Source organism: Cetorhinus maximus, chromosome 2 (genome assembly GCF_964194155.1).
Source record: "Cetorhinus maximus chromosome 2, sCetMax3.hap1.1, whole genome shotgun sequence".
NCBI lineage: Eukaryota > Metazoa > Chordata > Chondrichthyes > Lamniformes > Cetorhinidae > Cetorhinus > Cetorhinus maximus.
The window spans coordinates 60,759,893-60,783,714 of NC_135880.1; the positions used below are offsets into that span (position 1 = coordinate 60,759,893).

At 36.8% G+C, this 23,822-nt stretch overlaps 1 protein-coding gene and 1 long non-coding RNA gene across 8 annotated transcripts in view; one reads left to right on the forward strand and one right to left on the reverse strand.

The window, feature by feature from the left end:
- arb2a (ARB2 cotranscriptional regulator A) overlaps positions 1-23,822 on the reverse strand; it is a 918,141-nt gene that overhangs the window by 226,311 nt on the left and 668,008 nt on the right. For 2 of the 6 annotated variants that reach the window (XM_078565110.1, XM_078565120.1), the window contains exon 11: positions 8,329-8,846. The exons of 1 other annotated variant lie outside the window; for it this stretch is intronic. In XM_078565110.1, coding sequence (XP_078421236.1) covers positions 8,689-8,846 — 158 coding nt within the window. In that variant the 3' untranslated portion in view covers positions 8,329-8,688. Of the gene's footprint in view, positions 1-8,261; positions 8,847-18,753; positions 21,619-23,822 lie in introns of those variants that run through there. 3 more of the 6 variants (XM_078565142.1, XM_078565161.1, XM_078565127.1) reach the window with 3 other exon arrangements.
- LOC144694647 (uncharacterized) lies at positions 328-22,657 on the forward strand. Of its 2 annotated transcripts, none has more exons than XR_013579799.1 (3): positions 328-494; positions 17,361-17,460; positions 17,900-22,657. It is a non-coding gene; the product is annotated as an uncharacterized LOC144694647 (long non-coding RNA). The 2 variants fall into 2 exon arrangements; XR_013579801.1 differs by lacking the exon at positions 328-494 and adding an exon at positions 4,066-4,202.

Sequence of the window (23,822 nt, forward strand, 5' to 3'; positions counted from 1 at the left end):
ACTTTAACTCTTGTTAATGTCTTTGGGTGAGCAAAACAATCATCCTGTAATTGACGCAGAATTCGCCCTAGTTTGCGGTACACGTTACCCATGGTGTTCTGAAAGAACAGCAATTATTGGATATAATTTTCCGAATCCGAGATTCTTATCGCTTGGAAACTTCTTTTCCAAGTTTTTCTGCCCCCTCCCCTTCTTCTTTAAGCCTTGTTGCTCGCTTGCTTTGTTGTTTTAAAATATGCATGTCGCTCAGGAATGCAAGTCACGAGTCCAAACTTTGTGTCCAACCTCCCACATGAAATGATCCTTTTATAAGGAACCCGATATGTCTCAATCTGCACTTAACTGAGAGCCTTTGGGTATGGGGAGCGTAGTCTCTTAAAAAAAAACACAGCACCGAGATTCCATCCAAAAACCCCAGGCTTTTTTGTCACAGGGAAGAAATCTAGCACACATAATTAAAGGAGGCAGCGGCCAGAGGGGAAAGTCTGCAAAAAGTAAGAGTTTTATTTCTTTTGAGATTGGATTTAGGTTGTCATTAAGTACAAATGTATCAACACGTGGCATTTGCATCTCAGTGATATGTGTATATGTTTGTTTGTGTGTGTGTGTGTGTGAGAGAGAGAGTGAGTGAGAGAGGGAAGGAGACAGACCGAGATGGAAAAAGAGGTTGCAAAAAGTGATGAAGAAGAGCGGAATTATTTTTTAACAGTACGGTTATGGAGCAGTGACTAAGTGAATTCACCAGGATACATATTTTTTAAAGTATAAATTGCAATAAGAAACGGCTCTGAGAGGACTCTAAAGGCAAGACGAAAAAAAACGAGAAAAACGTGAGGAGAAAGGAGATTGGGGGGCGGGGGGTGGGGGGGGGGGTGCAGAGAGGGCTTTTGTCTGTGGACCTGGGGTTCAGTGAATGGTAAAGTAAATGGACAGATGCAACTGATTGAATAAGGGTAGAGTGGAGAGGTTTCACTTGAAGATCTGACAGGCACAGGAGATGGTCTCGGTTGGAGCTTCTCTGCAGCCTTCGTACAGTGAGTGTAAACGGAATAAAACCTTTAACAGTCAGTGGGGATGTCAGGAGATTCCTTCTGCTATACACTCTGATCACCAGCAGTGACGTCAATACATTTTAAAGACATCCTCTACTGAGCACAAGACGTGTATGTGAACATATTTGTTTCAATAAATATGTAAAAGGTCCCCTTCTTGCATAGGCCACACCAGGTATGTATGCAGAGGTGTGGTTGGGACCATGGTGTGATTGATGTGACCTTTTCTTATTTTCACTACATTCACATGTGGAAAACTTAACATGAGTAGAGTAATGGGGGAGGGGGTGCTAACACCTGGGTTTTCTTCAATAGTGCCGGAGCGATTGGAGTACCCAGCAGCCAGTCTGTGACTCTGGTTCCATGATCAACTATCCCTTTAAATGTTATTTGGAAACATTCTGTTGCAATTATACACCACGCTGAGCCCAATTTTATTCGTGGCTTATTTTAATGCAGTCACATTGCTAAGTCAACAGCGCTTATATTTAATAACGGTCTCTCGCTCCCTCTATAGATTAATATATATACATCACTAACCGGAATACTGAACTGGCACCATCCCAATCACTGACAGTGAATTAAAATATTCACTCTTCACTTTTTCCAATAAAAGGCTTTTTTCTAACAGCGCACATAGTTTGCATTGTATTGTTTGTTTATGAAAATCCATCATTACATAGTGAGACATAACTAACTCTATAAATACACTACACGTACAACTGATACCGTTTTCAATGGGGGCGAAGGGAGACGTTATTTGAGCATTTTAATAATTTCTCCCGAGGTAGAAAATCACAGATGTTGGTTTGGTAGACCTAATTTACACTCCAGTTTCTCTAAAGTTTAATATATTCGAAGTAGAAATCGTGTAGCAAACAATATGCGCGGACTGGAGCATTTGCAACGTAATACTGTATACGCTGTATAACCAGCCACTACGATACGTGAAAAAAAAAGCATCTGCCTTCCTGCAATGACATGTGTGAGGTAGGTCTATTGTAAATGTTGAATCGCTTTAAAGGGAAGAGGAATTGATGAACTGGCACACATACGTTTAGTACATTCAGGACAGTTTTATGACAAAAAGCTGGGACCCTTCATATCGTTCTTTAGATTTAGTATTGCGAGAACTCAGAAACCTAGTGTTGCAATAGCGTAGCTATAACAAAGCCAAGGGAGGCTGAGGGATTTTATAAAAGTATAAACTGCGCCACAACGGACAAATGTTCAAATGTGAATTTGTTTTAATTTAATTGCACATCAGAACAGACAGGCGTGGAGCTGTGTGAATGATGTTGTGGCTAATATTCTTCTAATTTAGAATTTATTTACCTAATTTCTCAGCATGGCTCCTATTTTTCTTCATAATGGATGGCTAGATTGTTTTGTTAGATTTTTTTTTCGTCTTCTCGTTTTAGCTGCAGTGCTACAGATTGAACGTGTAGCCAGCAATACATCATGATATAATCAGTCCCCCTCCCCCTTGCGAAAGGGGGACGCGGACTCTTACTAATTCCCCAATATGTCTACAATAAAAGCCGTGCAGCCTTTGGTGAATTAGTAGCCTCAATGTTTCGCAGATGTGCCACTTAGACCAGAACTTGACCCTCTGATTCCCTCGTAAATAATCCACTACTAAACGTTCCCGTCAACATACATTTTCCTGCATAACCAAGCAAGTCCGTAAAAAAAAATACTGAAAGAATGAAAAACAAACAGAAAATACCTTCAGCAGCACGATGCAAGCGAGGCTTTTTAATATAGATGCGCCAGGTAATGACTCTTTGCCGGCCACATCCCACACTTTAATATATTTGGCTTATTGCTGATATTGAGTCAGCCATTTTTAATTTTAATTCATAGAGACTTGCTGTGGAGCGAAGCAGCAACAGTCGATAAAAATCCTACAAGCCTGAGACTTGAACGCTCCAGGGAGGACATCACTAGCTTTTGGTAGCACTTTGTGGCCTACATACCGTTGCTATGATTACAGAAGCACCTCGTCTTCTTGTAAAAAGCCAAATCTTTAATCTTTGTAGCATGTTGCCTTAAAGCCAGCCCGGACCGACGTTTGTTTAGAGTGAGAGTGAGTGAGCGCTGTGGTTGTGGGGAGGGGGAGAGGGAGAGGGAAGGAATAGCCCTTTTCTGAGTGACATGACCTCTCTGTTCAAAGGCCAAGCAAGAAATAAACGCTCCTAATCTGAATGGGGCGAATTTTTGTGCAGGTTTGAAACCCTTTCTTTTGAAATGGGATGAATTTAGAGTCAAGGAGCAGTCTTTCTTACTCAACATCGGAGCATTTAAAGAGGTTCTAAGAACATACTTGCAAAGGACGTTGTCTGTTTTGCATTTTTATGAAAATTAATTCTGTGTACGTTGACAAAATCATTAAAATTATGTTAGCAGACATCACGTGGGGGGTTCGAGGAACAGACTGGACACAGGGTGGACAGAGACAGCAGGGGCATGCACGCTTTAAGACAGGGGGTCTTTATTAAGTTGGAGCATTTAGAGAAAGAAAAACGAATATCTTACAAAGCTCTCACTATACTACTGACAACAAAACCTGTCAGATCTTCGCTCTCTGTTACTAGAAAGGAGACAGTGTCCTCATGTGAACACCTTTCAAGGCACTATTTAGAGACGTCTTTGTGAATACTCACTTTCTGAAAAGGAGTCTTAAGTACAAAGGCGAGCTACGAAAATTCGCTCAAACTAAAGTTTATAAGAAAGTTTCATTCATAGTTTAACCAGCCTTTGTGTTATCACGATTATTTAACTTCAGATCGACACTTCCGAGTAGTCTTCTCATGTTTGGTAACGACTCAAATGCTGCACATATTTCAAATATTCTCTCTGTGGAGGACGCAGAAAAAAGATAAAGAATCTGACGTTTCGGTGGCTATTCTTTCCTATTCATTCAGACAGTTGAACTCGGTTTACTAATTGTTGCTCTTCGGATTATACATTAATGTCCCTTCGAACTTTGCACGTGATTGCTGTGTGAAAATTTAACTCAAGCTTTCCATAACATTATAAAGACAGAACAAGGAAGGACAAAGGACAGTTTAATAAGCTATCACTGGACAGAAGGAATGTGGTGGTTTTAATAAGAAACAAGAGGAGGAGGGGGAGCAAAACATTCAGGTGAAGCTCAGTTTTTATGAACCACATCAAAGTAAGTTTGAAATCCCCTGCGTTCAGCTCCACATAGATTTCGCAAGTGGGGATGTTTGATATATAGATGAGAGTGTTAAGGTAAGGCGTGCTGTCACAATGCACTCTTGCTAAACTATACAATTATACACTGCAAAACTGTGCAACAGAGGCCAGCATGCACCTTCAATTTAAACTGTAATTTTTATTCATCTCCTGCAGAATATTTAATTTGCAGACTGCCTAATATGGACTTGCAAATATTACAGCGCCGGCAGCATCAAGTTAACACCTTTTACTAAAGGGAACATTTCGACAGACGTTAAGCAGTCTCTTTATAATGTTTGCAATTGATCTCACTTCTGTTGCCTTATCTTCTTTCTGTACCATTCTCCATTCATTTACCAACAATACTTCAAAACACCAATAAAACTAAAGGACGAATCAAACAATTTCTGTGAAACAATTCATGACATCTATACTGCCACGTAATCATTAGAAGAATACTTTCTAACGTTTTGCAGGAATAAAGCTTAGTGCCGCTGGCATCTATGTTCTCTGCCTGTTAATGCTATTAACCGATGTTATTCCACACTCTGCATTCACTGTGTTATAATATATTGGTGTACAGTTATACTGATATTCTTTTGTCTATTAGCCATTAGCATGTTTTGAAATCTATATATATTCGAAGTTTAAGATGTGATTTTCTTTACATTTCAGTGAGCTAGTTTGGATTTTTTAAAAATGAGTCTTTAGATGAAGGTTATTGTCATTGTCGCTATAAAATTGAAGCAATTTTCTCAGTATTCTACTCAGCATAATGCTGAATCCCATTCTCTCTGTGCTGTGACTTTTGATGTGGGCAAAATGTAAGTGGATGCGTATTGTTTTAAAAGTGTTTGCTTCAGTTGGATTCACACATGGGATTTATCACGGATGCCTGGTCAAAATAATAACACAATATGAACGTGTCCTTCTTTTAAATACCTGGGAGAAGAAAACAGGGAGAATTACCATAGAAACCGTGATTATTAGTTTTAAGATGAGCTGTTAAGTAGACAGTATTTCTGATATTTTACTTTTACTTTTCTTTTCGTTCCTTTGTTCGGTCGTTCTTTTCCATATCTGCTAAATAAAAATCCATGACGTGCAGTTCGACGACCATTTAAGTCAATTTAAATAGGTTGCTGGACCATACATTTACCGCTCTGTAGTATTTGCGGAAATTTTGTTCTGACTGAATTGGACGAAGGACCAAATCATTAACTCACGTGAAAGTTCGTGGTTCCGGTTGTGTAAAATTATTAGTTTTTAAAAAGACTTGAGCTATAATAAACCATCCCAGCACTGTATAGCACAAAACAGAAGAGGCTGACTCTAAGGAAATCAGATGCATTACATCAGTTATGTCACTGTGCTGCTAACAACTTCAAGATGAAATAATTATGATCTTCAAAAAATAAAACCAGACATCGTTTGTAATGTTTTGTGAACTGGTGAGCTGTAATCCAATGTAAATATCACCCCATCCCCTTTTTAAAAATTGATAACTGTTTGTGCAATGTAATTATGAAAATAAAATGTTTTACATTTCTAGAGATAATTTAATATCAGTCAGCTTTATCCGAAGAAGACTCAAATCACAATTGTATATTGCAAAACAAAACGTTGTCTAGTTCGCTTTTTTATTTCAATTTGCGTGCTACAAGACCCGAGTCAACTATTTCGGTTCGACTTTATCCTAACACGATAGAAGATTTTCATGAACATTAAATGCAAAAATAATATCGAAGATGCGTATTAATTTATGATAAACCAGGTTAACAACTATACCCGTTTTAAAAATTAGGTAAAATGTAAAGGCTTTAAGTAACAAATATGAATGATATTTTACATAGACTGTGTGTGCTATTTTAATTCACCTTACCGAGAGACTTGGCATAGCAAGGTGAAATACCCAACTAAAGGTTTTCTTCAAGATGTTTCCTGGAAATGTGGATCAGCACCACTTTGAGATGTTTGGGAACGATTTTCTTATATCTCCTCTGCCTATCGATATGAGCTTAGGTGCAGTTGCAAGATAATTGAATTAAAGTATTGCAGAGAGCAGATATGATATGCTTTCAGTTAATAGGATACTAATCAGACTATTTTCGTGGCACAGATGTTAAGTGTTGACATTTAATGTATTTGCACGATATATTTTTAAGAAAGTAAATTCATGAACTTCAGATCACGGCAAACACCGTTCAGCTTTCTAATTAGGGGCATTGGATAGCAATGTGTCGCTTTTCATGACAATATATTTCAACTTGAAAAGAGCCCATTTTGTAGATTGGTTTTGTGTTTTAAAACATTATTCAAAAAATAAAGTCTACCAGCTACAAGACACAATACTTATTCATTTACGATAGCTGCATTTAGTATAACGTACAGTGTTTGCGCTCATGAAACAGATAGATAGATAGATAGATAGATAGATAGATAGATAGATAGATAGATAGATAGATAGATGGATAGATAGACGGATGGATAGACGAATGGATAGACGGATGGATAGATGGATGGATAGATAGATAGATAGATAGATAGATAGATAGATAGATAGATAGATAGATAGATAGATAGATAGATAGATAGATGGATGGATGGATGGATGGATGGATGGATGGACGGACGGACGGATATATATACATAGACAGATAGATCGATCGATCGATCGCAGGGTTAAACATCTTTACAAAAATGTATATATCGTGCACAATTAATGTCAATGATTGACTCTTTGAAAGATCATATTTGCTTAAACAATTTGTAAGTGCTAGATGTTTGTCCCTATGTATCTCATTGATGAATTTTCATGCAGTATTTCCATAGTTGTTGGATTGTTTGTCTAAATGTGGAGAGCTGTGATCTTCAGGGACTGTTCCCGCGTCCCCTGGTGCTGCGATGTAGTTTCGGAACTTGTGTGCTAGATGGCGCTGTACTCGCGAACACAACATCAGCCGCAGGAATAGACGGAAACATTGTTTCAAGCTGTTTTGCTTTAAGATTTATTTTAAACACTTTCACGCACATGCACAGCTGTCCAGGTGTTTTCGATTTTAATACAATCATACAGCCCAGTTCGTTACATCGCGTTTGATTTTTTTTCCAAATGCACAGTCGATGTAGATCACAATGTATTAGTTTTGTAGCCCAATTATTGTTTAGCTATAATAGATTTCGCACTAAAAAACACATCTGTAGCTGGAGGCCCTCGAGATTTTATTGTCATATATGCTTCACAATGGTCAAAAATATTTTAAACAATAAACACACTTGCGTATGATACGTTTTATTATCCATGAATATGAAATGCTATTGAAATGATACACCTATATTTATAATAAATCATTTTCACCTTTTGGAAATTTGTCTTTCAATTCTCCACTTAACATCTCAAACAACCTGCGAACTTATTCGGCAGTAACGCTCCAGTAATATCTTGTTCGAGACCGGCGTGGTTAATTATTGAGCGCTTAACCATGAGCTCAGTATATTTTTAATTGAACTAGAACTTTTTTCGACTAGGAGTCAGCTAACGCTGCCCAATCGAGCGCTAAATACAATATTTGCCTGCAATTGATAAACATGGAAGTAGCTTCCCGTACAGAAATGCATCAGATTTGGTAAAAGTGATTTGCCAGGGGGTTTGCAGGAACTAATTGTATTTATCGATCTGGCAGAAAAATTCGATTTGTAATATCAAATGAAGCTTTGAATAAAGATCGCAGAATTAGTCATTTCACGTCGGATGTTCCCTTCAACCTTAAAAAGAACGAGCAAATAATTGGGAACGAGTTTCAGTTTGAAGTAAATGGAAACCATATTACAGGGTCAGAGAAAATGACTAACTTCCACGTTAGCGGCGAGCAACCTATAGTTCCTATATACACGGTCTACGGGGAGGGGAGGAGGGGGAATTGTTTCATTTTCGCTCACACCCCATCAATTATATATTGTTGATAAAACATATTCATCCGATTTTTTAAGTAAGTATTAAGTATAGATGGACTACATTTTAAAAATATCATTTGTGGATCCCTATTTGTATCATTTATGAGTGAGCCGTGGCACAACGGAGCATTATAAACTGTGTTTCAATTAATTTGCAATCAATCTAACTTTTAAACAGCTTTAATCAACCTCTTTCAACATGCTTGATAACGTAGATAGGTATTTTGCGCGAAATAATCGAATCAATTTGTCAAATATTATGTATGAACTCAGAAAGTATCGCCCGTTAGTTTTACAATCATACCTAACGGGCCTATAAAAGATGAGGTAACGGATTATTCACATGTACACCACATATTTTAAATTTGTTCTTTTTTAATAGCTATTTTGCATTTCATTCCGAATTTTACATTTGCTTCCAGTTAAGTGTCGTGAAACGGAAAGCAAAACAGAACTGGCAGCAGTTACAATGTAACTAGGTGGCACTGAAACCCACAGCAAAGTGCAGGCAGAGCAGTAACAGTAGCCTAGTGGCGTCTGCAATCTCACAGCGCGGCAGCCGGCGAGTAGAGCCTGAATAGCGGCCACTGCACACCTGCACACTAGGCCTTCCTCCCTCAGCAACTGCCAACTCTATAGACAGCAAAGTAAACACAGGGTTAATTCGATTTATTGGATGGTTAAATATCCTGTTAAAAACGCCAAGGGTTAAAATTATCGTTCGTTATCAATTGTTATATAATATATTTCAGACGCGCCTTAATTAATATTAACATAAAAATTGACGAGATCGATTAATTGAATATAGATTTTTAATCCAATGTGAAATATTGAATGACAATCTCCCTTATATGTCTTGCCAGAGTGCCAACGATGTTAACACGATTATTATCCACAAATAAATGGATCAAATCTTATTATTAAAAATTTAAATAACAACATAAAATATATTATTGTTGCTATTTGTTTTTCCCTGCGCAAAATTATTTGAAATTAAACCAACTGCTTTGTGCCACTAAAGTCACGAATTCGATAAGACCAAAGCAAAATGGTTCGATTTGTTAAAATCTCAACGATTGTCGTGCACAAATGAGCTAAGTAGGTTTGGGATATTTTGGAAGGGAGTTTGAAAAAAGTTTGAAAAAACTTGTGTTCTGATTAATAAATGTAGAAATCCCAAGTGTCAATATAAATGTACAAAAAATCTAGCAACGAATCTTTGCCACCGGACTCCTGTATGTTGCGGTTTTTGTTCAATTCATATAATATGGTCCCTTATTGGAGGGAAAATAAGGCAAGGTTAAAATGAATATGCATTATAAAATTAATGTACGTGAAATAAACACTGTTCCGAGCAGCATTAGGAACGCTAAAATCAGTGTTATATGAACGAGCAGAATTTTCTTTCAAATTTACACGTGAATTTTCTATCTGAGATCAAACAACAACACCTTATCAGTTAGTAGAAACCAGCGTGTTCCAATGTTATTATTCACATCAGAGAATAGAAAAAAAACATTATGCAACACGGTTATTAGACGTTAGCATACCTGCTTCGGCCTATTTCATGCTAGAAGGTGTTCATTTTACTGAAGGGATAATATTGACATGAAAATAACATATATTTTGGTTTATATTTGACTATAGAATAATTTGAGTTGAACGATTTCTTCAGAGGCTATTCTAATATAGACGTTGATGCGACACTTTCAATTTCTCCAATTTAAAAATCGCAATCGATGAAAGAAGTATTGCTTTTTATAAATTCATTAGTTTGAAACCGGTTCATATACTTGGTAAAGATTTGGGATATGATATTGATTTCCATGAAAGTATCAAGGAAGCTTTTCTTTTTATAGCAACACCATATACTGGGCACTTTGCTTTCACTAAATAGAAGCAAGTCCATCTTTGACGTTGACAAATGATCTACACAGAACAAGAGCCATTTAGGGATGACTTTGAAGGGTTGCAAGAGAAAAAGTGGCCAGGTGAAAAGGGTTTAACCAGGTTCAGTGGACAGATGACAAGGCTGTCTCTAGCCAGAGCTGGTGAAGCAAGATCTAAGGCTAATAGAAGAAAGAAGGCTTGCTGTTTGAAGTGGCTAGTCATCGAGGAAATAAACAGGACGATGTGAATGCTGCAAAGTTTAAATAAATGTTCAAATTACCAAAGCTAGTGGAGTTTTACCTGAATGTTCAGGATTTATTCTTGAGAACGGACTAAAATACTATCTGCTGAATGTGTAAGATATAAACATTTCAGACACTGTGCGACCATTCAACATTTCAAATAATTAATTCCCTTCAACAATCGCATGAAATGATTAAAGCCACGCAATTCAACAGGTCGATGTATATATATATAATATATATATACTATATATATAAAACAGATAATTGATGTAATGTTGTGTAATGTATTAGAACCTTCCTTTCGCATGATTTTAAAAGATGGGCGTGATAATTTATGAATAATTTAGGTATCGGGAAAGCAAAATGCAATTATAAGTTTGCATTTTAATTTTGAATGAAGTTTCTCACATTTAGAAAAAATAAAACAAGGCTGAAAACTGTCGATTCCTACTTTCCACATAGATTGTAAGTGGTGGTAGATTGGAGAAACTGGGTAGCAACTGGGATTCAAGAAGAGGAAATGGAAAGGAGGAATGGACTAGGCCTTTTTATTTTACTCTTTTTATTTTACTACTGAATCTTATTGGGTTGCTGTCAGGATCTGGATATTTAGCACGAGCTTGATACAGACGGTGGCTCCAGAGGCTCATCTCCAGGGGGCTTTAATTAACAAGCTGTCGGGAAGCTGCAACTCCCATCAAACAGCTCCTGCCCAAAAGCAAATCCGCTCACAAATTCCAGGTGTAATTCAACACATTCCTCATTTCTGGATGAAGCAAGTTCACTGGTACCAAAGTTTTCTTTCAAAACTTTTCTTTATACATATAAAATATGCCCCAATAAAACTTTCGGAATTATAATATATATTTTCAATTTAAAGCTTCTGTTGGCATCTAAATGGCAACAAATTGTAATCAACAATAAAGCGCTTAGTTGGAAATCCTTTGGAAGAGGCAGTGAAAAATTAAACGCCTAAGGAAGAGAAGTCAAACAAAAAGGCAAAGATGTACAGCACGCAGACGATATAGATAAGTGGTCCAGAATATTAAAATACAGACGACTGCAATAATTTAGAAGACAAACGGGGAGAAGGGAGACAAAGGGAGTAGGCGATGTGAATTTTTAAAAAATGAGCAAAGTCGCGGAATCAGACTGTTGGAAATAAATAAATTAAGCAGAAAATCAAAACATAGAAACTGTACTAAAAATAAGAATAAAACTAGCGAGAGCTGCAAAACCAATGGGACGAAGGGGCAGAATGTAGAGAAATATATGTTACCAAGCATGCACATAAATGAGGAACATCTGTCGAAATTATACAGTATATTGCATATTTATTCAAACTTTAGATAATAAATGAAGAAGTTCTAGGAATTGAAAAATCACTTGTTTCTGTCCTCCCTCAACAATGCTATGATGCAAATGCCCTATTTTATCCCCTTTGCTGTATTTGCCAAGAGATCTGTGTAAACTCCCTGATTTATGACAATACTGCAGTGCGCTGTCCATGGTGCTACTCATCGAGCGCTCAGTGCCTGAGATCGCAGTAACTGAACGGTGCTTGACTCAGCATTCTCCCCACTACCAATTCAAAGACATGCATACCCCCGTGTTGTAAATAAGTAAATGGTACATGGAGCTGTACTCTTTAATGTTTCATTTACCATCACCTCTCAAGGTTTTCTGTATCGGGAGCTGACAGCAGCTTAAATATTTTTCTTTGAAACACGGCGTTTAGCTTTTAGATAGATGCGAGATGCTTTTAATGACACAACTTCTGTTCACGTATTATTTTACAACAATGTTCTCAGATATGCTTTAGAATTTCACATTCAATATTCCTTTTTGACGTTCGTTTTACATATATATATATATGGATATAATTAATATATCTTGTGAATTAAACCACATCAAGTAGCTCTAAGCTATAATTTGTGGCTTTCAAATTTTATTTTACTAGTGCTTTGGAATTTGTATTTCACAAGTTAAATTTCGTGTAAAAAATGTAAGCTAACAAACCAGTAAATAACCAAATGCAACGAGTAGAGCAAATAATAAATAATACAGTTAATATCCTCATTTCCGCAACTTGAAAAATTGGTACATTTAAACTTTCTTTTACATTTTAAACGACAGTAAGTTGGCGCACGAACGGCCGATGTAAAGCAGGTCAACATAAATGGAAATGGACGTCGTTGTCGCATATAATATTTAAAGCATTTATATTTAACATCAACATATATATAAATGCATATATATCGACAGCTCCAGTTTGGTTTCGTTAGTCACCTAAATCCTTTGCATTCTGTGAGGTGTTAACTGTTTCCGAGTAAATAAAAAATCAAACAATACTTGGTACTTTGGTCATCACTCCAGATATTAAAACAAGTGCACGGAATGTGGACACTCTTCACAAGCTGCTGCCAACTCTATAACAGTTTAAAAATACTGCCCAAAAGCAGAGGCGACAAATATAAGCGAAAACGAAAAAAAAAGTGCTTTATTTAAACTTAAAATTGTACCCATTTATGTTACAGTGAGTAATATCCACTTCAAATGAATTGGAATTTAGTATAAGTAAATCCATTGAATAATTATATGGTTATAAGTAACCGGAGCTCTTGGACAACCAAGGACAAGGGTTGGAAGTAAACCTTACTGAACTGTCCAGTTCCCAATCTCTATTGGCTTCTATTGTTTTCGCATTAAATTTCCATCGCCATAATGAGCACAGAAGACTGAGCTCTTCTAGTGCAGTCAAATTGTTCCTCTGATAAAGTTTAGTAAAAACAGTCCAAGTAGCTGAAATGTATTTAGTTTCAAGACGAGCTCTTTGAGGACAATGGCACCTGTGCACCAAAATGATATGGATTCATGGATATTTGACTTATGTTTTATTCAGAGACCACTGTGAGTTGAACCAGACGTCAATTTATTTAACTCTGGTTTGAAAGTTCAAGCCCAGCAGTCTGTAGGAAATCGATGTGTAGATGCAGAACCATTTGACGAAAGTTGGCGCGGGTTGGGTTGACATCAACCTTGACCCTGAAGGCGAAGATAGTTAGATCACTTTTATTTTAACTATAAGTTTGGTTTGAAATGTATGTTTTTGTATTTAAGAGCGAATGCACTTCATTTTGCGACAATTTACTAAGAAACTGGGTTTAAAAACTAGGCGCAAACACTATTGTCGCTAGTGTTTGTGGTTCTTCAGAATCTACATTAATGGCTTGTGGATGAAGTTTCAATTCTGTCTTCTGGAATTAAAAGTTTGTTCAGTGCAAATCAAATGCGTTGTGGAATTTTCACTCAGCTTTGAGCGTGAGATAAAACCGACCTGAAAACACCATCAGTGGAGTAGTAACAAGTTGGAAGCTGTGCAGATATTTCTCAGTATTGGCACCAAGACAAAAACTTTCCACTTAGGTGAGAGCTGAATCGCCTGAATGGGAAGAGAGAAGGTGTTGGTCTGGAGTGCAGTCGAGCAACAGAGGAGCAAACACCTGAGCTCCATGAAGTTCGAGGACGGGACCTGGTTGAGGGAGAGGGAAGAAAACACTAATCCGCAGGAAGCATCAGCCCATAATTTTTAGAGAGGTGACCTTCTAACACTTTTTCAGCCTTACCTGCACAGCAGCAAGTAACTAACAGATGTCATTTGGCTAATGCTGTACTGTCACATTCTATAGCCCTTAAAGACACATTTTCTCAGAACCAAATAAATGTGTTAAGGAACATTTCTATCCAACATTGCGCCGTTCCCTACCCTGCCCCTGTGCATGACTGTCGCCTACCAGTGTATGTTAAAATAGGAATAGCTTGGCTACCTATGAGTTTTTAATGCAGTTTAATATTGAGAATGTTTTCCCATATAAGCGGGCACGTTGATGCAGCACAGTGTATTTTAGGATCATTTCCAGGCATAACGGGCATAGTACTTTTGAAATAACCTAAATTGCCCTTCTGCGGATATATCAATGAGATTGAGAACAGCTGTTGATCAAATATCACTACGCATCAATCAGGAATAAAGTTGATCAGATTGGCCACAACGGAAACCTGGCATTTAAGTTGTCGATCAATTTCAGGGCAAGTGGCCTGCTGATATATTCTGCAATGTCACCAAAAAGTTAAAATTTGAACAGAGATTCAAATTAAGTTTGACATAAATGAGAAAAAAAACCTAAGATGTTCAGCGACACTTGAAAACTGCACTGTGTATGAGAGAGGCGCACAGCTGCATACATATGTGCAAATAAAGACTTTAAATAGCAATGTACCAAATCAAACATACACGAATATAGATAAACTAGTCTGTATATTAATGTGCGGAAAAATCAGTGCTCTTCATGTGTAGTTGCAATGGGTTTTTTTTCTGTATAATAGTGACGATGGTTAGAGGTTGGAGAAGAGACCCTGGCTAATTTCTAATTATTACGAAGAGTATTTTACTCTTTATTTTTGCAATGTTAATTCATTTTATTTTCAAAATACAGAACCTGTATCGTTTTTTTTTCTGAGTGCGGATAAGAAACAAGCAAGTTTAAGAAACTGATACAAATTTTAGTTTTTAAAAAATAACTTGTATATCTAAACTTATATGTTCAACATTTCCTCAAATTAAAAAGAGAATTCGGTCTTTGTGGGATGAAAACACAATCCAAATCAATGCAATCCTTTTCTAGGAGCTGTTCTCATAGCGAAGCTTGCTCAAAGAAAATGCAAAAGTAAACCAAGCACATGAGGTCAATATCAATTAATAATTTCATGGTTTCGCCAATATTTAAAACATGTTGACAAACGAACGTACGGTTAAAATTATTATCTATACAAAATTATGATTTTGAGTCGAAAATAGATTTGGAATTGCGCCTAATGCATGAAATATACAACTACTTCATTATAAAGTACATCTTTAGTTAAAATCACTCATCAAATTGGTTTGTACGAAATAATGCATATAACCCGATAGCATCTGGTTAGAACTGTTAGCTATTTTACACTACGAATCGTATTTTACGGAACTACTTTGAAGTAAAAGTAAAAGGACTGAAATCCCCACGTACATTTTAATCTCTATTATTACCGACTGATAGATTTCAGTTACTAAGAAGCGATGTAAAGGTTTCTACATCTCTTGAAGAAACACACATATTCTTTTTTTCTCTCCGAGAGACAGAGCGAAAAAAAAACAAATCCCTAAGAAACTTTATAGAGCTTCTTAGATTTTCCTTAGCATACGTGATAAAACGTTGATTGTTGCAGCTTGGTGACCCATGAAATTTGGAGGTTAGTTTTCACTTCAGACTATAGCATATAATTATGCAAATAAAGAGCTGTCACTGATCTAGTGAATAAACTCACAAACACGAAGAGCGCTAGCAACTAAAAAGGTTGAATCTAAAAGGTGAAGCTTTTGCCTATAAAAATATATGTTAAATCACAAGAGTTAATAGCATTCAGACGTATGGCATAATTGCCACTGGAAGCTCTTTTATCGCTAGGCTAGAACTTTTATCGTGTGCTTCAGTAGTGTCTGTCAATCAATCAGAGGTGCATTAAACTATATATATTTTTAACTGTTCTGATTGTTTACTGGAGCGATTTCATTCGGGATCCTCTATAAAGAAAGCTCGGTCCGCAATCGGATACAACATTTTTGTCAAGTAACCTTGATAATTCTCACGTCGGGGGTTTTTCACAGGCACAAGGCACGAGGGCCATCATCCATTATCCTTCACGTTCTTAATGAAGGTGTCACGGTTTTAACATTTGACTTCATATTAAATATTCCTTAACTATCACATAGAATGTGAATGCATTTGGCCACTTTCAACAAGTGATACGGACTTATGGATTATACCTCTTTGTCGTATATAAGCACATCATTGATATATAGCTCCAATACATTCATAATGTACGACAGTTATATATGAATGTCATCTGAACTCCAAGGTGTGCACCGCAATTTATTAATCTGTTATCATTCACAAAGGCCATTTACATTAGTTTCCTGTCAGCAGCTAGGTATTTGTTTTTACTTCTCTCAATGTTGGACAAAAATAATTCTACATTTGTTAGTAATGCGGGGATGGAAATTTCACAGAAGACCAGTGCCTGTTTCTTCCTGTGCCAGTTTTTTGAGTCCTAATGTTTATATCCGGTCCTATTTTCTATGATAGACTAACACCCGAGAACAGCTCAGTCAAAGCATGCCCACAGCAGAGCAATAAAGAGGCCTGTAACTTACCCTTTATAGGGTTAGCGAGCGTATTTATTATTTATAGTTATGTTTTTTACTAGTTCCTACCTTCAGTTATTGACATTAATTTCACTCTAACGCGGCGGACTGATATGATGCCCACCAGATTTGAACAGGCTGCCCCATGCATCATGACAGGAAGAGTTAAAGTTATTACACAACAGAATTTAATAATGGTATTGACTGAAAATATAAGCTATTCGAAGAAAAACATTTATACAGGGGCAGAACACTCCTGCATGTATTACAAATCTATACATGGCGTTACGTGGACAGTATAACTGGAAATCGTTAGCTATATGTTAATTCATATTCACATAGGTGATTGAGTTCTGACATACTGCTTCAGGCCTATAGGTCATCGCATATTGATATGGGTCAAAGGTTCTCCCATCTTGAAGTATATCGTACTATTGGATATCTATGGGCGATATAAGGGATCCTTAACCGTCATTGCAATAAATGATGTTCACTTAATTTCAGGTATCTAGTATGTAAGGTAGACAATAATTCTAGTTATTTTCAAAAGTTAAAATTTATATTTGCTTTCGATGAATACCCCCAGCTCCTATTAGATGTAATAGCAGTGCATCGAGAAATGATTTCCTACTTCAATTTCAAACTGTGCAAATATTTGTTTACAGCACATTTTCTTCTGTGTCTTCATTCTTGTAAACCAAAATTGTGAAACATTTTTGAGATTCTTTCACGAAACAAACCTACTTATATTAACTTTGAAATTATGCCCAGGTCGACATATTGATAATCCAGATTTCATTACACAATTCACAAGTAATGAAGTACAGGAAAGCGGGAAAGCTGATCTGCTCCGTCTGACCCTGTTGCACAGGTAGGAAATGAATGGGGGAGATGTCCGAATATGTATAATGTTATATTTCATATTCAAAACTTAAAGTTTTTATTTTTGCATGCATAAAATATGTTTAGCATATTGCCTGCGCCTTGAGCTACAATCAGGAATTCTGGATTAAAACTTGACCATTAAAGAAATGTTTAGAAACAACCAGCTTTCCTCAGCGTTGATTTGAATTCGGGGTAGTGCTTTTATCACCTTCCTTGTGTTAAGGACACAGACAACATTTTATTTTTTCAGAGACATCAGTTTTCAATGTTATGAAACCCAATATCAAAGGCTCCTAGAAGTAAAAAATGAATTTTGGTTCAATTTAAAATGGGGGCAACTTTAACATTTCATATCAATGAAGGGAACGCGTCCTTTCCTGCAAAATCTAAACTGAACCTAAACAGTACTTTCCCTCTTTCCCCAGATGTCTGGCGAGGGTAAAAGGAAGCAAGGACTCGAAGGCTTTGTTCTGTGTTGCACCAAAAAAACCAAGAGGGATTACTGGGTTTGAAAACAATCCCGGCGCTGAGGTTAAGAAGTAATTGAGTTAAATGAACTTTCGTTTCAATAATCTCATCTGATAACGCTGTCTGAAAGTCGGCAAGCCGTTTTCATTCTTAGTTCAGATATCTGAATGTCCAGGTGATCTCACTTCTCCTGTTCCATCTTCCAGACTAAATTTCACTCTGTCTGGATTTAGCCATACGATAGGCTTGGTATTTTTCTGGATCCCACGAAGACTCGAATGGCCACTAATTTGAAAGCATAATTAAGAAACTAATGTTCGAACTCTTGCGCTGAATATTGGTCTCCCGCCTACGAACTTCCTATTGAAGTTGAGTAAACTTTGCTTCAAACTTAGCTGATAACATGAACTCTTCCAACTGATTTAGGACATCAAGGTCCAGCAAATGTATCAATTGCGAAGACTTACTCCCTTCCTAAAACCAACTTACTAGTTAATTCAATTGGAAAATTAAATAAAAATGTCAGAAATCATCATCATTAAAAGAATCGATTTTTTGTTGAAAGAAATGTGATTTCAAGAGCACTTTCGATTTAAAGGATTTCTTGGTTAGAAACGGAGATAAATGGTTATTCTGCTGTGATACTAACCACTTGAATCTGCCATTATAATGTTTCGCATGTTACCTTCTGAGTTTCCATGATTGTTCTATTCAAAGATTGAGCCCACGTCCCATATCAACAATGTTTTCTCCGTTTTCTGATTGAAAGTTTTTAATACATGAACACCACTGACAACAAAGACACTGAAACTAAATGGAGAATAAACCTTTATTTCGATTCAGCTTGTTTAAACATTGTCATTGGAAAGTAAAATGCTTTAAAATCAGGGTCATCGATACAGCTTGATAAAAGGCAGAGTTGGATTTATGCACTGGAGAACACAACTTTTCATTCCAGTGCTTCAGTTTCATAAGGTGGATTTCAAAACTATCACAAATAAAAATCACAGCTCCGCTTTAAAGCTTTTTAGTTTGAAAATTCATTTTCCTCTGCTTTATATTTCCCCCCACTGCCCCGGTTCACAATTGCATGGAAAGCTCCTATTCACTTAGTGCTGTCAGTCATCCTCAGCCGGCATCGTCTCGAGGTGATTTCCTTCCTTTATGATAGTTTTCAAAAGTAAGCCTGTAATATTTCAAAATCTGACTAATTACATTTCCGATTACAAATATATGCACAACGTTTAGTGCTCAATATAAAAGGGAGCCGGCAAGAGAGCGGATTCTTTAAATGTAACCATCACATTGCTTAAAAAAATTAAGTCTTACAATGCACAAAGTAATTGACTAAAGGGTATTTTACGGGTTCCATTTTTTCTTTCACTTTTCTACTTCATGATTAAAATGAAAACCAATTTAAATCTAAAAATATTTCATTGACCATTTCTGCATTTCCTTGACTAACATATAACTGTAAAAACAATGTCAACCAATTTTAATATGTCTAGAGATTAACTGATGAGTCAACACCATCAATTAAAATGCTCGATTTTGGGGTTAGCTTAGTTCATTTTACAATTTCCACACTTAAACTCTATGCACATCGAAAGAATGTAGGGATAAGGCACACGTTCTGCAGGGACCAGTGTCATTTTGCAGAAAGTGCTGGAAATGTCAAATGACTTTAAACTCCAATCAAAGCTCCAGCTGCAAACCTCCTATCCTACTTCTATGGGAGTGAGTTGCACATGCGCCAAAGGAGCTACCAAAGGCTTCCCCTGGGTCCTTTTGCCTATTCACATAACCTAATAGAGCATTCCAGCCAGTCAGAGCACTGGCAGCATTATAAACTCGAACAAATCACTTGAATTAATCACTTTGTACGCTGCTTTGTGCAAATTCATATTTCTCAAACTTTGTATTGCTAAATATTTAATCAAAGGCACGTATTCTAATTTTCATCTAGCATTTTAGTGCTGTCCTTCTGACTTATGTCTGCAATAACAGGAATTCGAATATTCTAAATAATCTACTCTCTGTTTTGTATTAGTTCATGTTCTAAAATACTACAAAAGCCCCAATTTACAAATGATTAAACAAGGTAATGATTAATTACTCCGAGGATTTTTGAAAGCATGTCTTAAAACATACTTTACATTACTCAAATTTTACCATTTGTGTGTCCTAGATTTTAACAGAATCCCCAAGCTACGCTATAGCCAATGAATCACATCTCTCGAGCAATAACGAGCAAACTGTAAAACAGAAAAATTAACTTCCAGATAGAATGGCAGGGTCTAAACTAGTATTAATATGCAATTTCTTGTTTTTGATATTTGGAGCATTACTTCCTTACAAAGCAATTTCACAATTACTGTAATATTTAAGTCATTAAAATCCCATTTTAAATGTTGTTACAAAAGCTGAAATGATTTAAAACGGACAATGAAATATCACTTAAAACAAGAACTGCAACACACATTTCATATGAGCTCATGGAACTAATATATGTTTTCCAATAAAGTGTTTAAAAGTCTGTATTTAAAACAGATTGCTCAGCAACTAGCTAAAAGCAAGTAAATGTAAAATTCCAACAAATATAGAATGAAAATATTTACAGGGATCTTTCAACTACTTGTTTTATGTTTTTGAATGCTCCGAGAAAACAGTGCTTATGGTGGCTCTATTGTTTGCACTGTCCAGTTTGCAATCTAGTTTTACAAACTCAGCTAGTCATTTATGAGGATATATTTACGTATAACTGTACATTGATCAGATCACATAATGGATACATACCTCTTGATTTAGAAATTTAATTAATGCTTTTTTAAAAAAGATAGCTTCAGTTTATGTTGGCCAACAGACAGAAATTTACAATGAATCAAATTCACTCAACGTATCTTTAAACATCCTCCAGCTTTAAGAAGTGTTGTTGGCTTATTTTGTAAAACAAACGCACAGTTTCAGTAATACAAAGCTATTTTTTAAGCAGCTACAAAAAGTGACAGCTGGCATCACCAAAAACAACTGTCATCTTTAGTGACTTAAATGCATTTGAAGTCCCTTGAAAATTATGACAAGGCTTGAGTACGTGAAAGGAAAATGTTGAGTGGCTTTGATTCTCGGCTATTTTAAAAGCTGCTGTACATAGGCCAACAAAAGAGAGGCTGTCTCTTTAATGAAGAATAGTTTGGCAGGCTTTAGGACGTGGGGGAAGCCAATAGCCCCATGGCATTAGCACAGCGCAGGGCTGTGTCAGGGCAATTAGAGCCGCTCTGTGCTGCACTGTGCAGAACTGCTGTCACTCTTGATCTGTGCACCGATCGGTGGCACCAAATCTGAGCTCGGGACCACAGGAAACACAACCGGCAAACCCATATTGCTTTGACAGTTGCGCTCATCTAGAAATAATGCAAAATGCTATTTAGATGTATACACCGTGACCCTTTGCTCCAAGAAGAAAACAATCTAATGAGGGACCGGGGGACTGCCAGCGCAAAAAAGCAGGAAAATGGCACTTTGCTTCATAAATCTTCACTTTTCTTTCGATATGAGCTTCTTGTTGTCACCGTTGACTTAGATTTTGCTTCAGTGTTCTGTGCCTCTAAAGCTTGAGTAAAATACTTGAAAATAGAATGAAAACTCTTCCAGGAAGTTAGCTCATGCCGTTCTGTACCTAGAAATGGGTGAAAAAGAAATACAGTTAATAGCTATACCCACCGTTTGCGTGTTAATGTCATATACTGGTAATTTGTGGGGAAAATCCCTTCTCAGGTAAAAGGTTCATTTTCTTTTGAATATGGAGGAACAACCCATCTATGAACTCCCAATATTAAAAGGTTGGCATTGTTTGGCTGACTAGCGTGGGGTAGGGGAGTACCCTTAATCATAGCTTGTCGAAAACATTCCTTCTGAGTAAAAGGCGGCAACAAATCTGGAAATCTACAATGGTTTTTGGTGAAGAGCATGCATGTTTAAACCACATGTTAGTAGTCAGTAGTAATATTAGTGATGCGAAGATCCAAAAACGAATGTGCAGCAGGGCAACTAAGTTTCAAAAACTGAAACGGTTTGGGGAGATGGGAATACCATCAAGTCAACTCAGGATATTCAAAATGGAGGATCTTCTTGTCAATTTACCGAACACAGGAATACAAGCTGTTCCAAACGATAACAACTTATGTCACGAACGGTGCCATTGTATATTACTAAATTGGCCTTGTAGAGGTCTTGGAGCTGAAATTCTGTGGAGGTATATGGAGCCAGAGAGAGATTGCTGAGGTCCACACAATTTCAGCCCGCCTGTCTCACAAGACCATGCAAGTCATTTGATATTGCAGCCTTTTGCGTGAAGCAATTGTTTTACGGTTGACTCCAAGTACCTTATTGAAGCAGAACTGCACCCCAAATACAGAATTCCAATATGACAAACCACTTGCCATTCACCCTCATTGTGTTGGATTCTTGATCCAAGAATAACTGTGAATTACAAAATCCCGATCCAAGCATAAAATGTCCTGTAATTATCTGCTTTTATTGCTCTGCACATGAAATTTAGCCAATCCACAGCCAAGTTTCATCTAGAGACAGAAGCACATTCTCAAAGTCTAATTACTTTTGTGTAAAACAAAGGATTTTGTTAACTGTTTCCTGTTTTGTTTGTAGTGAATTACCAAATGAATGATTAAATGGGCTGTGGCACAAAGATTAGTAAATTGACTACTTTTATCTGTGGTTTACAGAAATCCTGATCCAAGCATAATCCTGATGCAAGCATAACATTTACAGGCAAAATAGTTCTGCATTTATTAGAATTCAACAGCAATTCTTAAAAGTGTCAGTCTGTGCATTATTTCTAGATCACAATGTTCTTGGCCATTTCTAGAAAAACAGATGTGTCTTCATTTAATCGAGACATCAACAGTAAAATAAAATAAATCTTGAGTTTGAAAGGAACTGCAATTTTAGAAAGGTTAAAGGCTATAGCTGAGATCAGAACATAAATGAGTGCTACATCCAGTGGTAATAGGTGAGTGCTGATTTTTCTGTCCGAAAAATTTCCATGCAGGTAAGGTACCCTAAGCTGCTAAAGCCAGGAACTGCCATTAAATATCAATGTCCATATACCAATGCTCACAAGATGGCAGGTCTCTCTACATTTACTGCATTTGCATGGATTTTGAAATAAAAAATGACAATTTATTTAAGTTGATGCCACTGTAATCTTCAACCATTTAACTGTCAGACTGCAACAACACTGATTTTAACAACTGAACAGTAGCACTCCTTTAAGGGGTGACCAGCTGTCATACATGCTGGCACCTGACTAGTAACAGTCAGTTTCATATGAACAATCTTCATCCTTGTATTAATTATTCTAGATACTTAAACGACTTTCTCATTCAGCTATTTGGTGTAAAATACAGTTTCCAGGCTGAGGTCAACTATAACTGGTTTCCAGGCTGAGGTCAACTGCAAAGGTGATTGACATGCTCGGCTTACTCAGTGACAAAGTATGCTCACTATCAATTAACGACATAAAACTAGGCCAAAGCCATGTGATGTGGGTCAGTTCTTGTGAACAGAGGCTGGACAAAACACCAAAACTCAAGGACTGGCTTGGCAAAACGCAGCACAACTGTCACTTAGTAGCATCAAGTGATTTTGTCTATCGTTTACAGGTGTGATACAGGATGTACATGTCATGGACTGCTTGAAAAATCAAAGTAAGTTTTTCAAGTGATTCAGTCTGCATGATCAGTTCACTAATCTGTTCTAGGTTTATCCAATAGTTTGTTGAACCAAACACAGACCACATGTCACTGGTAATTATGAAAAAAAATGTGCATGTCACATCAAGAAAGAAAGAACAGGAAAGAT